The sequence below is a fragment of the Salmo salar genome, chromosome 02 (assembly GCF_965601325.2).
Source record: "Salmo salar chromosome 02, fSalSal1, whole genome shotgun sequence".
Taxonomy (NCBI): Eukaryota; Metazoa; Chordata; class Actinopteri; order Salmoniformes; family Salmonidae; genus Salmo; species Salmo salar.
Genome location: NC_138292.1, coordinates 36,850,635 through 36,870,430, shown reverse-complemented (window position 1 = coordinate 36,870,430; position 19,796 = coordinate 36,850,635). Strand labels below are relative to the sequence as shown.

The 19,796-nt window shown below is 42.9% G+C and overlaps 1 protein-coding gene across 1 annotated transcript; it reads left to right on the top strand.

The window, feature by feature from the left end:
* Nucleotides 1–173: 173 nt before the first annotated feature.
* LOC100380645 (nuclear receptor subfamily 2 group F member 5) lies at nt 174–19,159 on the top strand. The gene is made up of 4 exons (XM_014164140.3): nt 174–1,291; nt 14,036–14,316; nt 14,715–14,961; nt 17,068–19,159. The coding sequence occupies exons 1-4, from the start codon at nt 925–927 to the stop codon at nt 17,382–17,384; spliced, it is 1,212 nt and encodes a 403-aa protein (XP_014019615.1). The 5' UTR covers nt 174–924; the 3' UTR covers nt 17,385–19,159.
* Nucleotides 19,160–19,796: the final 637 nt, after the last annotated feature.

Here is a 19,796-nt window from a genome sequence, read left to right as displayed (position 1 = left end):
CTGTATAGCTAATCGGCGGCTGCGCCAATTGGAGAGTGCCTTACTGCTTTATTCTCCTCTGGCCAATTGAATCTGCCCGCACATGCGTAAAACCGTTCTCAATGAGAGGAGGGGTCATGCCTTATATGGTAGTTTTGGCCTTATATGGGGGGGCTACAAGCACGGCTGTTTGGTGTCACTTTCACCAAATTCTAACTATGATTCTCAGAGATGGGACAGACAGCCGACGGGTGAAGTACATGCTTGGCAAAGATATCTGCTTGTAAACATACTGCATCTACCACAGAGCACTCCATCCATGGTTTATCGACATTTCTATTCAGACCTCATCGTGCCGCACAACATTAGAGGAACGAAAGTAACTTTTATTTTGGGATTGCACGTCCGTATGAGTTCACAAGACAACTTCGATCACATAATTGCGTAGAACTATGGTCAGTATTGTGTTTTTGTGATTGAGAGAATATTTTGATTTAGTTCAGTTCGAATAATAAGCAGAATAAGATTCGAGGCAGTCGATATTCATGAAAATGACACTTTAACGAACATTTCTCCATTCTGTACATGCTGTGTTGTTAGTCGACTTTTCAAATACACTCAACGTTTTTGAGAGAGCGTGTTTATGGATTTCTGCGCAGAGCAGAACACTGGCAGTAGCCTCCATTCTTACGCAATAGTCATGTTGATACCGTGCTGTCTTCGTAAACTTTGATAGAAGTTTACAGAAGATACGTTTACGACAGAGACATTTGATTAACTAGAGAAAATCTATTTGATAATATATTAAATACTTTTTGGAGGAAGTGGGAAGCGCCTTTTCGCCCTGCCTTGTTTTCCCAAGACGTCAGAACGGATTCTTATCTCCTCCCCGCGCTACGGAGTTGGACTCGTATCTGTTGTTTAACCAAATTATTTTAGGATAGCATGGCAATGGTAGTAAACCAGTGGCAAGAGAACATTTCGGCGGATCCCGGGTCCCAGCTCCAGATTTGCAGTCAGGAGCCTGGCGGGACACCGGGAACCCCCTCTGGTTCCACCCCGGGGAACGATGCACTTTCCGGGGACAAGATTCCCAACGTGGACTGCATGGTGTGCGGGGATAAGTCCAGTGGCAAGCATTACGGCCAATTCACCTGCGAGGGCTGTAAAAGCTTCTTCAAGCGTTCTGTGCGACGGAACCTCAGTTACACATGCCGGGGGAACCGCGACTGTCCCATCGACCAACATCATCGGAACCAGTGCCAGTACTGCCGACTGAAGAAGTGCCTCAAAGTCGGCATGAGAAGAGAAGGTAAGACATGATTTGAGATTCGGTGAAGACTGTAGCCTTTATGCAAATGTAATGTAAATTAATAAAAATATCAAATTGGGTTTTGGCGGACGTTTGATGTCAAGAATATCGGTGCGTAAAGTTGAAACCATATAACGTTAGTGCTTTAACGATGGATATCCGTGTCTTAAAGCTTTCCTGCTTCTATCAGTCATAGTTCCCCTAAAAGGCATTTGCAGTCTGCTGTAACGCAATGTTTGTTGTTTCAGATCGTCTACCCTTGTATTTCCTATTCAGTCCATAGTATGCAATTATTTTTCTCCTCTCGGAAAAGGGCTCCCTTTGTCTCCCCAATTAATTCTGGTGTTTGCTCCTCTACACCCTATCCGCCACAAGAGGCCCCGCTACATGTATTGTATTGTGCATGATTAAGAACGGGTCAATTAGTGCGAAAGATGAACAGTGGCAACGTGTTCGCAAAGCACTGCGTTTCACTTTTAATCAGTCAGCTTGGACCTTACTGCGTCATGTTCAATCAGACGAGTTGTGTTAATTACAACACGCAAACCAGACACTTGAAATCCTCACAAAAGCTTTGCACATGCGTGTCTCCATGCTGGACGTCGATGGACTCTGTGTTTTATGCGTTACCCACCAACAATACTACATTTCTCTAATCATAAATACATGTGCATCGCTGTGCAGTGTAGCCTACTCTGGAGTCAACCTTGTTAGTTTATTGTAATAGATTTTATCGCAAATTATATACTGAAATTCTTGCTAAACCTGGCCACGCAAGCTGTTGTGGATACTCCAAAAGGTTCCTATGATATGACCATAAACAGTGCAAATAGTGACACAAACAGTAGTCAACAGAAGACGTGCGCTCTGTGCAGGAAGCACGCTGTGTTTAACTTCCAGTGTGTGAGTGTATCAAGCAGGCAGGCCTATTACAAACGAGGTCTTGAATACAGTAGCCTCTGTCATAATGAACTATACAATACATTTTAGGTGGAAATACCCGTCCTATCGCCTAAAATTATCATTCAAGGGATCTCGTTAGTGTGCTAGTGTGTACACTGTACACAGTTCATGTAAAGTACTGCAGGGTAAATTTAGTCATCCATGCCCCTTTCTGACTGAATGAACCCGAGGAAATCTCCTGACGCAGCGCAGTCTGTTGACCTTTCATCTACATAAACACGCTCAATATGTTATCAGACTATTATTTGGCTACATTATATATTAACTACTGCAGATAACATTTTAAAAGGGATTTGATTTGCCATGTTACTATTACATGGTCTAGAATAATATTCAGCAAAAACACGATTCAAAAATCTAAATTCTTTCAAGTGTTGATTAAATTGGTACAGGTCTGTCATACGCAAAACAGACTCATCCTCACCGTGGATTATAGGCCTTAAGACATGTCCTCGTAAGTGTCAGTGCCTTTGAGGACAATTTTGAAATCGCACTTCTTTAAAATATTAAAAGTGTTGGTTTTAAATTGAAGATGATGACTGGTTAATGCAGGCCTAGGCATAACTATTTTGTATATGCCTCATTTTCTAATTGACATTCAATCAATAATTATAATTGAAATGTTATGCAGAGTTGTGTTGTACTACAACCAAGTGTTAGCAATGCTTTTAAACGGCAACCTTTGTGAGGTAGTAAATAAAACATATTTAAAACAAAATTGTTTCTTTAGGCCTACCAATAATTTTCAAACCCTGAAAGAAAATCAAATTATCTTTTTAGTCAGTTTATAATTAACAAAATATTACAGGCATAATTTGGTGTGAAATAGTCTACATATATGTTTGTAACTCAGCAATAGGGCCTAAGATAAAGTCCTGCTAACTATTTGCCCTGAAAAGTTCAGAGGTAGCCTAATGGTGGGGATAATTAATAATAAAAGCACCAATTGTATACATTTAAATGCAGCATTGCAATCCCATTAAAGGCTTACTGGTAGCAGCGAGAAAGCAGTAAGACTACACACCCAAAGCTACTTTTCGTCTTCCCCAGAGGTCATACATAAGTCATGTTTCTTCTACATAATGCACCTGGGTCGGCTGACAGAGGAGGCCATTGGGCTTTCTGAGTTATAATCCGTGTGAATTTTGGAACATTTTGGAAATACACAAATGTACATTCCTGCCCTGAATATGGATTTGAAATCATCTCAAATTGATTGTTGAAACTATCAATAATTAACTTTGTAATAGTTATTCAAAAACATGTGTTTTCTCTTGGGTTAAAGCAGAGGACTGTCACTTCTATAACAGTCATCAGAAATATCTTTAATTTCCCCAAATATAAAGAAACCACTACCAGGTATTGCCTACTTGTGTTATGCAAGCCATGCACAAAATAATCATCTAAATGTCATGCTATTCTCGACACATGCATTGGTAACCAGTGGTGTGTATTCATGGCTGCCAAGGGAAGTCAGGCGGCCCCAGAAAATTCACCAAGAAAAAAATATATACTGAACAAAAATATAAATGCAACATGTAAAGTGTTTCATGAGCTGAGATAAAATATCCCAGAAATTTTCCATATGCACAAAAAGCTTATTTCTCAAACAAAATGGCACAAAATGGTTTACATCCATGTTAATGAGCAAATCCCCTATTGTCAAGATAATCCATCTACCTGACAGGTGTGGCATATCAAGAAGCTGATTAAACAGCACGATCGTTATACAGGTGTACCTTGTGCTGGGGACAATAAAAGGCCACTCTAAAATGTGCCGTTTTGTCACACAACACGTTTTGAAGGAGTGTGTAATTGGCATGCTGACTGCAGGAATGTCCACCAGAGCTGTTGCCAGAGAATTTAATATTAATTTCTCTACTATACGGCGTCTCCAACGTTGTTTTAGAGAATTTGGCTGTACGTCCAACCGGCTTTACAACCGCAGACCACGTGTAACCACGCCAGCCCAGGGCCTCCACATCTGGCTTCTTCACCTAAGGGATCATCTGAGACCAGCCACCTGGGCAGCTGATGAAACTGAGGAGTATTCCTGTCTGTAATAAAGCCCTTTTGTGGGGAAAAACTGAGTCTGATTGGCAGGGCCTGGCTCCCCTGTGGGTGGGCCGATGCCCTCCCAGGCCCACCCATGGCGGCGCCCCTGCCCAGTCATGTGAAATCCATAGATTAGGGTCTAATTCATTTATTTCAACTGACTGATTACCTTATATGAACTGCCCCTCTGTCTCTGTATGGGTAGGCCATGTATCTGATGCTGTCTGATTTAAAGAGTATGACATTGTTGCCGCTCGTAGCATTGAATGCAAGGGAAGCCAGCGAGCATTTGGCCTCCATTGATTTATTTATTTTATTTGAATCTCTTTTAGTCCCCATTTGGACTAATCTTCCAAGAGTCCTTAAACATTAAAATACAATTTATATACGAACACGTTTTCACATATAACACACTATTACAAACATACATAATATACTAACATAATGAACCAATAAATACTCAATCTAAAAAATATTGATTCTTCATCTACTGTAATCCCACAACATTTCTGTGTATTATATTTAAATCGTTTAAAAATGTTTAAATTTATATATTGAAAGGTTTCTCATTTGCTCAGTTAATTTATTACATTTCTTAATTGCTCTAAATCGAAATGTTCTTTTGCCTATTTCTCTTTTCTGTCTGGATAACGCTTAGATGGTGGACAATCTATTCCTAGTATTTACGGAATGTCTGTCTATTACCAACTGATTACCGTTGTGAATAGAACTTGGCCGTTTTAAATGATGTATATTATTAAATAAAATAAGCATGTTTTTTTCAATTATCTTGTTGATTGATGACCAACCAAGAACATTGCGCATGACTGCAACAGAAGAACCATATCTCCACCGTAAAACAATCCTTGCTGCTTTGTTCTGTGCAGTCTGCAGCCTCCTAACTTCACTTGATGATGCATTTCCCCAGACCACAGAACAGTAGTTCACCTGACTCTCAATTAATGCTTGTGTTATTTGCTTAAGAATTTTTCCTGGTAAATATTTAGCTTTCCTTCTGATTATGCATGCTGTTTTAATATTTATTTTTTTACATAGATTAGTTATTTGAGACGACCATGATAAACAGTTGTCTAGCTGCACTCCCAATAGTTTGATTTCTGCCACTTCTTCAATTTGTACTCCTCCCATACTTAATTGTATCCCATGCTGTTTTGGCCTTTTCCTAGTGGAACTTTGGTTTTCTTGGTGTTTAAAACAAGTTTGTTCTGGCAAACCCACTCCCTGATATTCTCCAAATCTCCTTGTAAAGCTTGCTGTACCTGTTGAACCGATTGTCTTGCTGCATAAATTGTAGTATCATCTGCAAATATAGTAGCTTGAGTTTCAGCTAAGGCATAGGGAAGGTCGTTGGTATATATTAAATAAACAAGTGGCCCAAGGCAGCTGCCCTGCGGTATTCCACAGTTTAACACATGAGGGGAAGAAAATGAACCATTGATATAGGTGGAGTGTTTCCTGTCAGTTAGATATGACTGTACCCAATTCAATGCTACCTCCATAAAACCATAATGCATTAATTTTGTCAAAATTATTTCATGATCCAATAAATCAAATGCTGCACTGAAATCTAAAAATAGTACACCCACAAATTTGCCAATATCCATAGCATTGAGCCACTGGTCAGTCACGTCAACCAATGCAGTGGTAGTGGAATGGTTTTTGCGATAAGCATGCTGATTGGCTGTAATCAGATCATTATTTTCCATGTAATACTCACAATACCCTCCAATATCTTACTGAGTGTAGGGAGTAGACTAATTGGTCGACTATTGGCAGGAGTAATGGGTTCTTTGCAGTCTTTCGGAATAGGACACAGTTTCGCATGCTTCCTTACATTTGCTTCCATACATTGATAAAAAAGTATCAAATAATAGCCAATCAGCATTGAGCAAAGCTGAGTGAGCTCAACTGTGAATGGTCCAGGTGCACCAAAAGTACAAAAGTGTTAAGGGTCAGCAGCTTGGATTTGGCGTCACTCCTATCAAATTGAATTGAGAGCATACGTCATTGACAGAAACAACTTGAATATTTGCGTTGTTGTGTTGTTGTCATCCGATGGCTAGCTAGCTAAAATTGTCCCTTTCCTAAATTAGACATGGATGGAGATAGGGATTTGGACTTCTGGTTTTACTTAACTCTTTGGTACTGGCAATAATTATAACGGCGATTCTGATCCAACCATTAAGTCATACATTGGGCCTCTGGCCTAAGTTCAATATGTAGCTAGATTTAGAAGGCTAATGTAACTAGCTAATGTTGCCCATGAAAGGAAGTTAGATTAGTGAGCAAACATTTTAGCCAGGTAGCATAGGACAACAATAAATAAAAGCATGTACTGTATGACAGAGTGAAAGACCGTTTCGTCATCATGAAAGAGAGGAGGATGGCATTGGCCTTTCTCAACAAGTAGGGTTAATCAACATGTTTTTTCTACTTTTTCTACACACACACACACACACACACACACACACACACACACACACACACACACACACACAGAGAGAAATAAACCATGGACAGCCACATCATATTTAGCTTGATGATTGGACTAAATCGTTTTTTGTTTGTTTTAGTTGTCGCTGTATTAGACTAACATAGTTGATTTGATGATGTTGAAATGTTGAAGTTAAAATGGTGCTGAAATAGTGGAGGCAGCTCCTGTTTTCTTTGTGACTTGAGGTAACTCTCAGTGGTTCTAAATCAATAGTTGTTTAGTGGTCCAAAAATGTCAGAAACATTAACTGCTTGACCATGCTGTAGGTCATGTAACTGTTTGTTACATGCAAAATGCTTTGTGGACTTTACTGGACAGGGGTTGCTCTCTGGTTTTGTGATGAAACAATGGTGTGGTTGAATTTATTCTACCACTGTGTCTTCTTATTGTTTCAGCCTTTGGCCTATATATCACGGTGTCAAGGCATATGAACTAACAGGTTATACAGCAAACAATGTAATTATCACAACACATACAGTAGGTTGTAATATGGTATTTTTCCTGGCTTCCCCAGGGATTTTACCCACGCCCTTCTACTGTTGGTAACAGGCATAAAAGTAACGTATTGATGGTGTATGTAGGAGGCCTCTGCCAGTGAAAATAAACAAATATAGCAGAATATCAGCAACAAAGCATATAAAAACAAACCCGCATCTCCTCTCCCTCTCCAAAAATGCACCACTCCCTAGTGGCAAAATTCTGTAAAACATGGCAACGTTTTAGTAAGGTACAAAAAATGAGTAATTGATCCTATCTATGCTGTAACTTGCTCCAAAATGTACTGCACACACATCTGCATTATTTAAGATGTGTCACATTCGCTGGCTAATTCAGGAGTGTTATTTGGACAGTTCAGTTGATCTTTAGGGTGACCCTTAGTGTGTAACTTGACAGAGGTCACTCTATTTCAGCCCACATAGATATCGAATATCTCGTGTTAAAGGTTGATTTATACTAAACAGTCATGTAAAAGGTCATGTTTATCTCTTCACTGCTCTACCTGTTTGGCACCTCTGGCATCTCTACTCTCCATGTTTCTCAATTACATTCCTGCTTAGAGTAGAACACTGGTTTAAGGGATAAGGAAGTAGTGAGGAAGAGAGACAGTGAACCTGTGCAACTGGCTGACAGTTCCTTGGGCTAGTTGGGAGTGAAGTGCATATCATGTTATGCTGTCGGAATGTTCCGTATGTGTTCCTCTGACCTTAGTGAGACCAAAAAAGGCCAATATAGACTGTGATGTTTGTCAAATTCACACGTTCGAAGAACACACGGTATACTTGACACATTGACAATTTTACATTCACAACTAGCAGCCTTCTCATGCATACAATACATTCCCTACCAGCTACCACACATAGTGACATGGTCACAGATACCAACTCACATAGCGACATGCACCCAGAGATTGGCATGGACAAGTACACTGTCCACTAGAGTACACACTCTAGATCAGGAGTCTCCAACCTTTTCTAGTATGGGAGCTACTTTAAAAAAATTAAACGTGTCACGAGCTACTCATTTTTTCTAGCTATGTTTTCTGTCAATATACCTGCTAAAATAATGGTTAATAAACAAGCAGGGTCCTATAGAATTTTTCTTCACAATTCTGTTTTAGATGTTCCCAACTTTCTTAGTTTTATTTTTCCTGGTTTTAGATTTTCAGATTTTTTCACTCTCAAAATTGCAATTATTCATAGAGAAACAATAAAATTGCATGTTCTGAGTCCATGTTAAAGCTCAAATTAAATCAGAAGACCCTTTTTGTAGGTCTAGAAATGAAACTAGCAAATTCTTTTTTGTGTGTGTTATTCCCCTTTAGTTGTGCATCTGGCCCTTTAATTGCACATCTAGCAAGTGAGGATTGTGCCATCTAATGTGCTGGTCTAGTGATGGTTCTGTACTGCTAATGCTCATTTCATGGCAAAGTTTTCAAATAATAGATACAAATGATATACTTATAGTATACTTCTGCCAGGTATGCCTACTTTGCAGTTAATATTTAATTGAGAAGGATTGGGAGAAAGTATTTCTGTCAACCCACAAGACGGTTATCACATCAACTGGCTACACACGGAGTGACAAAAGCACGCACCACACAGACAGACAGGGGCAATATTGCTGGACATTTATTGGCAGATGGTGTTAGGTTTGGCTTTTTAAGCCAATAGTGGCTAACTAGGGGTGGGATAATATCAATAAATAGTAGCTGGGAGCTTGTGGTGTCTGATACTTCTGAGATTTGTTTATGACAGTTTGCCGTGGAATACGTGAAAATTGGATGTACTTTCAGAATTGTTTGGCGAGTTACTCATAGGTGGGCTGTGAGCTACTGGTAGCTCGCTATCGACCTGTTGGAGAACCCTGCTCTAGATTGTTCATAGACAGAACATTCAAAGACAGATTATCTTAATTGTGACTCCTAGTGTGTGTACTTCAATGGTAAATAACACAGGGAAAGTCCTGTATATTGATATTCAGTTACTCATACATAGGATTATGAAACTCATCACTCTTGTCGAGACTCGCTGCTACAGCTGGTGACCCTTGGTTCACACCGACCAAACCCAGAGACGGATATACTGTAGGTCAACGGGAACCAGAAAGTAAACATTAATAATGGACATGTTCAAGGTCCAAATGTGAGGTTGACTCTATTGAGTAAGTACCACGGCTTGCTAACTGACTGCCTTTATTGACTAATCCATACACGTTGTCCAGTTTGTATGAGCAGGAAATCACAAACCGGGACTAGTTTGACCCTTAAACTCTGGCCCGCCACAACATTTCCCTATTACAATACTGTCATAGTTTATTGACATGTTAGAATAGGTCTCTTTAAGTCCAAGCTGGCTGTGAGGTTCCAGCACCATGGCTTCCATATTGACAGAGGCCTTGCCATGATTTACTGTCAGAAAGCAGCCTCCATTGAAGTGATAGGCCACGAAGAGACCATAGAGCTGAGGCACTAGTCGTTTCCCATTCTGATATCCCCAAGGCTAGGATTTAATGTTTTAGAGGGGGGGGGGGGGGATGTGTGAAGGAATAGAGCTCACTCTGCAGAGATGGGCTTCGTTTGACACCTCAAGGTGAATAGACTCCAGTTCACGATACATTGCATGTCATATTGTCATATTTCTCTGTTGAGTCTCTCATTTTCTCTGTTGTCTGTACAATAGCCAGGTTAGCCTATTGCCACAATATGAAAGGCTAGCCTTTACAGTAAGTCCAGCGTTATCCATATCCATTGTTACATTTTGAAGTATCGTGTTGTTTTTTTTACACCAATTTTCTTGAGATACAGCCATTGAGTTTTTAACTCAATGTAATGAAAATCATTGAATCGCTTGTATAGCATAGCTTGTTGTGTGATCTCTTCCATTGTAGAAATGGATATGAGTGAGTAGAGAGATGGATAGAAAGACAGAGCACTCCTCCGTGCAGGCTGCATTTCTGTTATTAATTCATACCTGCTTCATCAAAGCAGCGCCAACGTGACTGGGTGGATATTAAAGGGGCTACGTTTGCAGCTAATGCATCTGAGCATCCTCACCGGGAAGCTCTCTCCATCTCCGTCTGTCTGAATCTCTCTTTTTCCCTGTCTCTTTACCCGTTCCCTCTCCCTTTCCATACAATGTCATACTTCACTCTGTCTCCCTCCCTCCCTCTTCCTTGATCCCATTGTCTCTTTCAGGGGTTCCCAAACTTTTCACTTTTTCACTATGGGGCACCCACGCCACATCTATTTCTATGGGCACAAGCACTGTTCATGACACAAACTGTTCACACCCCTCTTGCTGGTGGAGAGAATTTTGCAGGTTTAAAGCTTATTTCCTGCAATTCTACGCATTTTGTCATGTCTAATGTGTATTCATGTGAGATATATATATATATATATATATATATATATATATATATATATATATATATATATATATATATATAGGTCTCTAAGGTATGCAGTGACTGACATGACAAGAGGAACTGATGATGCACTACCCAATTTCGGGAATTGCACCTTGTGCATTCTACTATTACAACTTTCAAGAGTACGTTTAAAGCCTGACTGAGTTCCTTTATTTTTGTATTTTTGTGGGCGGGACCACCCCTTCCGACCCTTTGGGGGCGCGCCCCACAGTTTGGGAACCACTGGTTTATTTCACTTCATCCCTCCATTTCTCAATTCTCTACTCTTACACTTACCTTGATCTTCATTCTCAACCTATTTTTTTCCTCTCCTTTCCTCTCACCCTTTCTTCCTCTCCTTCTCTCCACGTCTTTCTCACAGCCTTGGCCCCCTTTCCTCTGTTAATTTGTAGTTGACTAAGGGTAAATGGTTTGACTTTTTGCTGGGGGATTGGTGCGTCACTGTAACCCTTGCATGCAGAGTGAGAGCAGTGACCCAAGAGTTCAGAGTTCAACCCAAGCTAAAGGAGTCTGTGAGAAGCACAGGAATAACACATGAATGTCACATCGCACACTCATCAGACACTCCTCTCTGAGCGGCCTTACACAATACACACTGCTTTACTATCCAAAATAAGCAATTTTTTTGTGTATCTGTGTTTGAATGTTACAGTATCTTGTGTTTTTTGTTAGCAGACTTTTAAGGGACTACACGAAAACCATTATACCACTTATCTCAGTTGACAATGAGGCTGTGCCAAATCTGTCATGCTTCTAGTACATAGCCCCTGACTATGACCTTTTACAGTAGCAGATAGTCCTTAACTGTATTTATCTACAATAGTTTGCTCAACTGTCTTGTACTTCTAGCACAGTGACTAAAGGTCCAAATAAGGACAGCCTTAGAGGGATGAGGCATGCTTAACTCCACGGCCACACACTCTCTGTGACTCAATGTGGTGGTGTTTTTTAAAAGTCACGACTGAAATCACCCATGATACCTGTTTAGTGCCCTTTTCTCCCCTCTGCCTTATTTATGTACCATGAGGTTAGGCCGTCATTGTAAATAAGAATGTGTTCTTAACTGACTTGCCTAGTTAAATAAAGGTCAAATAAAATAAAAAATATGTAGTGCAATGGTCTTTCTGTTTGGGGTTTTAGGCTCTTTAGTTGTTTGGTCCCACTGTTTGCCAGTACCTCTACTGTCAAGAGATAGGGGTTTTGGTCTTTCCAATCACACTAAGCCACCGCCGACCAATTAGAAATCGGGAAATCGATTATGGCAGCCATTCAAATCTGTCTCTACATCCTCACTCTCTCTCATGCCACTCACTATCTTTCTCCCTCTCCCTTTTACCCTGTCTATGCCCTTCTCTCCCTGTCTCATTCGTTTCCCCTGTTCATTCACATAGAGATGCTTTTCATGCGTCATTTCGACTCAAGCACTCATGCACTCACACACAACCTCCTCAAAGAGGCTTTTCAGAAGACGAGTGGATGGGGTGGATTTGGCATCTGGTGGATTACGGCATTAATCATTATGATGCATTGATTATTATTATTTTAATTCAGATAGTTATAACATACTAACCTCTAATGAAGGACAACCATGCTCTAGAAAAAGTTCAGGTTTGGGTACGACCAGGAGTTTTCTTTTTTGTATACTCATCTTCTTTTTATTAGTGAAGAAGGAAAAACACAAACAACGTATACAAAAAAACAAACGAACTGGACAGTCTCGTCAGGCAAACCGCAAAACAAGAAACAATCTCCTACAAAATCCCATGACAAACGCATTCCTATTTATAGGACCTTCAATCAGAGGCAACGATAGACAGCTGCCTCCAACTGAAGGCCCCAACACCAATTAGCTAAACATAGAAATACAAACGACTAGACTGAACATAGAAATAAACTAACATAGAACAATAACCAAAACCCTGGACTAATAAATCAAATACCCCTGTACATACACAACCACCCCCGAACCATATAAACCAAATACCCCCTCTACATGAACACATACACAAACACACCCTGAACCACATAAAACAAATACCCCCTCTACATGAACACATACACAAACACACCCTGAACCACATAAAACAAATACCCCCTGCCACGTCCTGACCAAACTATAAGAACAAATAACCCCTTTACTGGTCAGGACGTGACACCCTGGGACAGGAGCTGTTTGTGTTCAAGGGAGACCAGTATTTTTTGGTCACAAACTCACACGTTTTTCTAATCATTCAACAGTCTTGAAATTCTATGGACGTATCTATTGACTTACTATGTTCTTGAGTGATTTGACCTGTCCTCTTTGGTACACTGTAGTGTATTCAATTTTCACAGCTGTTGTGTTGAAGGACAGGTGATGCTGAGTTTCAAAGTATTTTCCAAACCCTAGCCTGCCCTCCCTCCCTCCCTCCCTCCCTCCCTCCCTCCCTCCCTCCCTCCCTCGTACTCTCTCTCTCCTTCTCTCTCTCCCTCGTTCAGTAACTTTAGAGGGAGTTATTAGTCAGACAGCGGGGATGACTGAACAGGTGTTTTCCAAATGGGCTTTGAGCCGCCGCTTCTTAGCTCGGCGGGGGTGGGGAAGTGTGCTTAGCCTCTGCGTGCCCCCTTCCCCTTCGGCTGAGCCATTTGGCAGTGGGGGGGGGGGGGGAGAGGTGTGAAGAACCATAGTGTCTTTACTGGCTGCTGGTTACCATTACTCACTGATAATGGCAACTCGGTCTCCTGACCGGGGTCTGCCGGTCAGGAGACAGAGTGCCGACACATTTAGAGCCGCAGAAATTTCCCCCCGTTTCTCCACATTTTGCACCCCCCACCTCCAACCTCCACCCTCCTTCCTCCTCTCCCCAGACATGGCTTTTAGCTGCTAGCCCCAGTGTGATTTGGCCCAATATATTCCCATTGAGAAAGAGCAGACTCGTCTGAGTGCCTCGAGATGCTGCTTTATGACACAGTGGTAATTGCAGCCTACTAAATCAAGGCAGTTAGTGTTGGATGCAGTCATGACAATGTGAATGCAGAGAAGCTTCAGGTCCTAAATGTTACTGTAACTGTGCCAGCCTGGATTGAAATAAAGCCTCTTAGGATAGGTGGATAGAGTACAGCCACATGAATGAATGAAAAATGCAGTAGTCTAACCAAGTTAGCTCCATGCCAAACAATTAGCTTCTAGCACTTGAGTATTCGCTTATGAAATGTCAAAAGAGGGAAAATGTATTTTGCTCATAAAATTCAAATGCTTTATCTCCTTATTTTCTTAACCCTTTCTTTCTTTCTCTCGCCCTCAGCTGTCCAGAGAGGCCGCATGTCCAACTCCCAGTCCAGCCCGGGTCAGTACCTGACCAATGGCAGCGACCCTTACAACGGGCAGCCCTACCTATCAGGATTCATCTCTTTGCTGCTGCGCGCCGAGCCTTATCCCACGTCCCGCTACGGGTCCCAGTGCATGCAGGGAAACAACCTGATGGGCATCGAGAACATCTGCGAGCTGGCCGCACGGCTGCTCTTCAGCGCTGTGGAGTGGGCCAAGAACATCCCCTTCTTCCCTGACCTGCAGCTCATGGACCAGGTGAGGACGACCACCCTGATTCCTGACTAGAAACTATGCCTGACTAGATCTTTTTTTTATGCCTGACTATAATCTTTTTTTATGCCTGACTAGAAAATAGAAATTATGAATGCTTAGAGATGTGGTGTGGTCAATTTATTTGGGTAGTCCCTTATGAATGAGCTGTAGATGCTCAACACAGATATTGCCCAGAACAAATATGTCTATGTCTGCAATTGGTATGTCATGTAAAGGTTCAATTGTGGGTTCAGCAGCCTTTAAGTTTGAGCATATCACTAACACTTGCCATAGTCAATCATCTGCATAAGGAAGATAAACACTATTATCCTTGTTTCCCAGAACCACCCTCTGTCCACTCTGAACTAACCAATTCTACCATCATTCCTCCCATGCCCTAGGTGGCGCTCCTGCGCATGTCATGGAGTGAGCTGTTTGTGCTGAACGCGGCCCAGTGCTCCATGCCGCTGCACGTGGCGCCCCTGCTGGCGGCGGCCGGCCTGCACGCATCGCCCATGTCTGCGGAGCGCGTGGTGGCATTTATGGACCACATCCGGGTGTTCCAGGAGCAGGTGGAGAAACTGAAGGTTCTGCAGGTGGACACGGCTGAGTACTCCTGCCTCAAATCCATCGTGCTCTTCACCTCCGGTGAGTGGCGTTGACTTTAGTGGTTTCTGTTTCTATATGTCTTTGTTTATGTCTATCTGTAGGATAGTTTGTGTTGTATTCTGTGCAGAACTACACATTCAGGTCATAGTGGTCACTCCAGATACGTTAGCAGACGTATAGAGTCTGCAGTAGAGCATGTGGTTAACAACCAAATGGTTAACAAGGTCTTTGTAAACAATGTATCAATAATGTATGGATACCATATCAATATTATCATGGATGGACTACTTATATGAGCTAAAGAAGCGTAAATATTGGTGAAATAGCAATATAAAAACAATAGTTTGCTTATTGCTTTGATACACCACTTTTGCCATTGTATGAGGCACAGTCGATAATTATGGTTATTCTACGCCACCCAGAATGCTGTCAGATCTGGGATTGGGGATGTGTTGAGGATTCATTGTTTATGACCCAGGGGGTATGAGTGTGAGAGAACCCAACTCTGAGGTCTTGCTTTTTGTTTCCTGTCGATCGCCCTTTTCCTCGTCTCCATTGCACAGCTTGTCAGAATCACTTTGCATGTACCAAGTTCTGGCTCGCACTCTTCCATTTGGATGGCTGAAGAACCCCTTTGCTCTTCTCATTTATTTCATCACCGTCTTCTCCTTCACGCTTCCATCTATTATTGAAACCAGTCAGGCAGCCCCTCCCCTTTCCTCCTCTCCAAATCCCAGCCCTCTCACCCCTGCCCCCACCACCGTGCTTGAATTATTCATGGTGGGTTGCAGCGACAAGGGGGATTCGCCACAGCCCAGGCCCTGACCTACACAACGCCTGTAGCCTTGAGCATCCATGTGATCCGTCCCACAACTCCAGCCAACACACACACACGCATACACACACACATGCATGTACACACAATGAGATAGACAGACCATTCGTAGACCAGGCCCCCCATCGAGACCTGCCTGCATGAGCTAACAAGGACAGACAAAATCTCAATACCCCCTCTCACCTCCGCCCTCAGACATTCCACCCTATATCCCAGTCCCATCACCCCAAATCAAAGAGCGGCCATCTTACCACCGCCACCATCCTAATCCCCAGAGTGTGGCTGTGTGTGCCCAGGGAGCCAGACAAAGGGAGGAGGTGCCTGTAAAGGATGCAACAAAAATATGAGGCATATTAATCTTTTGTTACGCAGAACTGAAGCTCAGCTGGACCAAGTTTGTGTAGGGGGCCGACTAAAAGGGTACTGTAACAAAGGGACTAGCATGCTGGGTGGCGGGTAAAAAAAAATCCTGGCCCAGTGCTTCTGCTGCACACAAGAGTAAAGCACTTGGGAGAAAATTACCCTCGCTGTTCGATGTAGCTAAACACTGGCACAGTAGTACTAAACGTGCAGTACAGTGCCGTGCAGTACAGCACAGCACCATGCAGTACACTAAATGGGACTTTGTTTTGAGTTCACCCATCTCTGACCCCATAACCACGGAGCTCGAAGGATGTGAAAAGTATCACACACAGTCGACACACTCTCTGTGTGGTGTGAGACTCACACCAGGGGCCGGTGCTAGGGGAGGTGTGAGACTCACACCAGGGGCCGGTGCTAGGGGAGGTGTGAGACTCACACCAGGGGCCGGTGCTAGGGGAGGTGTGAGACTCACACCAGGGGCCGGTGCTAGGGGAGGTGTGAGACTCACACCAGGGGCCGGTGCTAGGGGAGGTGTGAGACTCACACCAGGGGCCGGTGCTAGGGGAGGTGTGAGACTCACACCAGGGGCCGGTGCTAGGGGAGGTGTGAGACTCACACCAGGGACCGGTGCTAGGGGAGGTGTGAGACTCACACCAGGGACCGGTACTAGGGGAGGTGTGAGACTCACACCAGGGACCGGTGCTAGGGGAGGTGTGAGACTCACACCAGGGACTGGTACTAGGGGAGGTGTGAGACTCACACCAGGGACCGGTGCTAGGGGAGGTGTGAGAGCATGACATATTTACTTAGGGATACAGACATTTCAGCTCTAATGTATATACGTAGCTGGACACAATTTCACATTGCATGTCAGTGTGAGGTCAACTCATCAAAACCAGAATGAACCAGAAACTCATCAACGCCTAACCTTCCTATCCCTTTCTCAGATGCCATGGGCCTGTCGGATGTGGCCCACGTGGAGAGCATCCAGGAGAAGTCCCAGTGTGCCCTGGAGGAGTATGTGAGGAACCAGTACCCCAGCCAGCCCAACCGCTTCGGGCGCCTGCTCCTGCGGCTGCCCTCCCTCCGCATCGTCTCTTCGCCCGTCATCGAGCAGCTCTTCTTCGTGCGCCTGGTGGGCAAGACGCCCATCGAGACGCTGCTGCGCGACATGCTCCTCTCTGGCTCCAGCTACAACTGGCCCTACATGCCCGTGCAGCGCGACCGCCCCATCTCCCTCCACTACAATGAGAACGGGCCCTGAGGAGGACGAGTCGTCGCGTATTCAGCTCTTAATCCATCCTTCATCGACCGTCCCTCAATCCCTCCCTCCGTTTATCTCCTCCCTCCATCCCCTGGAAGACCACCACCGTTCTGCCAAAAAGCAGACTGACCACCTCACCACATCCCTACCCCATTCACCAATCCAGCCATTCACACGCCTCTTCTCCAGGGGACCACGGCCAATAGAGAGACAGGGTGGCTGCCATGGCCCCTCCTACTTCGCCATTGCCACATTTGAGAGGTGACACTAGACGGGCCGGCTGGCAGAAGGGTTTTTGCGCCGTTCTCCTGCAGCTCTGTCGGACTCACGCCGTTAAAGACGACTTTGTCAGTCTCGGACTCGACGTGGTGGCGGCTACTGGCGACGCAGTCACTCTATTGTCGGCACTGTGCTTGCATCTAAAGGAGATGTGTCCAAGATTCTCCACTGTATGGCGATTTAGAGCAAGGCCTTTGCCGATAGAACTGCTTGACCGAGAGAGCCAGGCCAAAGGTTCTTCATCAACCAATAATTTTTTTATTAACCAGAAGCCATTAAAAAACAAATGCCAAATTTCCTTGGAATTTTCAGAAGACATTTATTGTGTGTGTGTGTGAGTGTGTATTAGCACTGTTTATAATGAGAGAAATTCATGATTGTGTCCATATGTATGTCATTGACTCATAGACATCCACGTTAAGGGGTAAGTTGGGACTAGCTCAGGTTCAGGTTGGGGAGACAGGACAGACAGGACAGACATGTCACTATCAGTAGGAAACAGAGAATCACGCCTCACACAGGGCAAAACTCCTATCAACAGCCTGTACCAAAGTGGAACATGGATATTAATTGTTTGGATTATCTTTGTGGTAGTGGTGACAAAAACACCTTTTGGTTTGTCTATAATTTGACCTTTTACTTGTATTTAGATGTCAGAGGGTGTGGGAAGTTGCAAAATATATATATATACAAAAATAGGCACTTGCAATGTGAAACTATCCAGAACCCACACTTGACCCACTCCCATCATAAACACAGCACTGGTAGATTCTTCCTCAGCCGCCATTTTGAGGTTAAAACTACAGGTCCACTAACTGGTAATGGTCAGTGTACTTCCGTCACTGTTTCAAAGCGGAATATCATACAAGTATCCCTTCATAACATCTACATAATGCTGTCATAGGAATGACATAACACATGCCAGTTAATCCCTGTTAGTTTCATGTCACAATCACATTTTATGTTTTTGTGAAAAATGAAAATTGTTATGGAGCCTGAACTAATAAGCATTTGAAACTATAGTTGTACTTGCCTTAGAACAAGATTTTGTCACTGAGCATTTATTTTATGACTGTGCCATAATCTGAAGTTACCTGTTATGACAGGCAATATGTCCTCCATATGAGGCCACCTCAATTCAATTGTCATTCAAGCAGCATACTAGGAAATTGTATTACTAACCTCCAAACCTCAATTAAAGTTACAATGGTCATTACTGTGATTTAGCATAGATATTATTGTGTTTTTGTTACCATCAATTGATGATGGGCTGTAAGGCAACATTGATTGTTGGACGACCAGTCTGTTTTTTAAAGTGGCACTGGGGTATCAGCGACAATTATTGGGATTTGAAAGCCATTGGGACCTTGGAGAGCAGGACTGTCTGTTGATAAATTTGTTCACAGAATATTTCTATAAGAGTATGTTTTTTCTCTCTATTTTTGTTTGGAAAAATGGATCCATTAATTGAAATAAAAATGTGTTGTTCACGGTTATTTCTCTGTCTTGTGTTGCTATGATCCCTATGCGAACCAGCTAACATCCTACTCTATGAACATATTGCCTAATGCTCTTAACACATGACTTACAGATGTCATAATCAGTCATAACAATGACTAACATTTGATGTTTAACTATACTATCAAAGGTTTATTCACTTCAAACACCATGGCATATTCTGTCATTATGACTACAACATAATACAACTAAATTCTCTTACCAAAGAACAGGCTGAAATCAGGAGATACACCAAGTGGGCATTTTAGACAGAGCTTATGACAGATGGCTCAAGTCATATGGGTAATTCCACGTAGTGCAGTCCATTGGCCATGAGTAGTAGTCGCTCAGTGTGGACAGTGTGTTTATCTCAAGCTGTTCGGATATGACGGGGTACAGAGACATGAAACAAATCAATACTCTAAACCAATCAGTGAGAAACAAAGTGAGGGACTCCCCAACTCTCACGGCAGGGTGCAGCCCAAATGTTGATACTCCCCTGCTGTTAGTGTGAGAGATAGAGTGTAAACAAACACTCTGACCTCTCACTTAATGATGTATGTGTGTGTTTGAGTCAGGGAGAGAAATAGAGAGAAAAAGACAGAGAGAGAGAGAGAGAGAAAGTGCACACAGTTC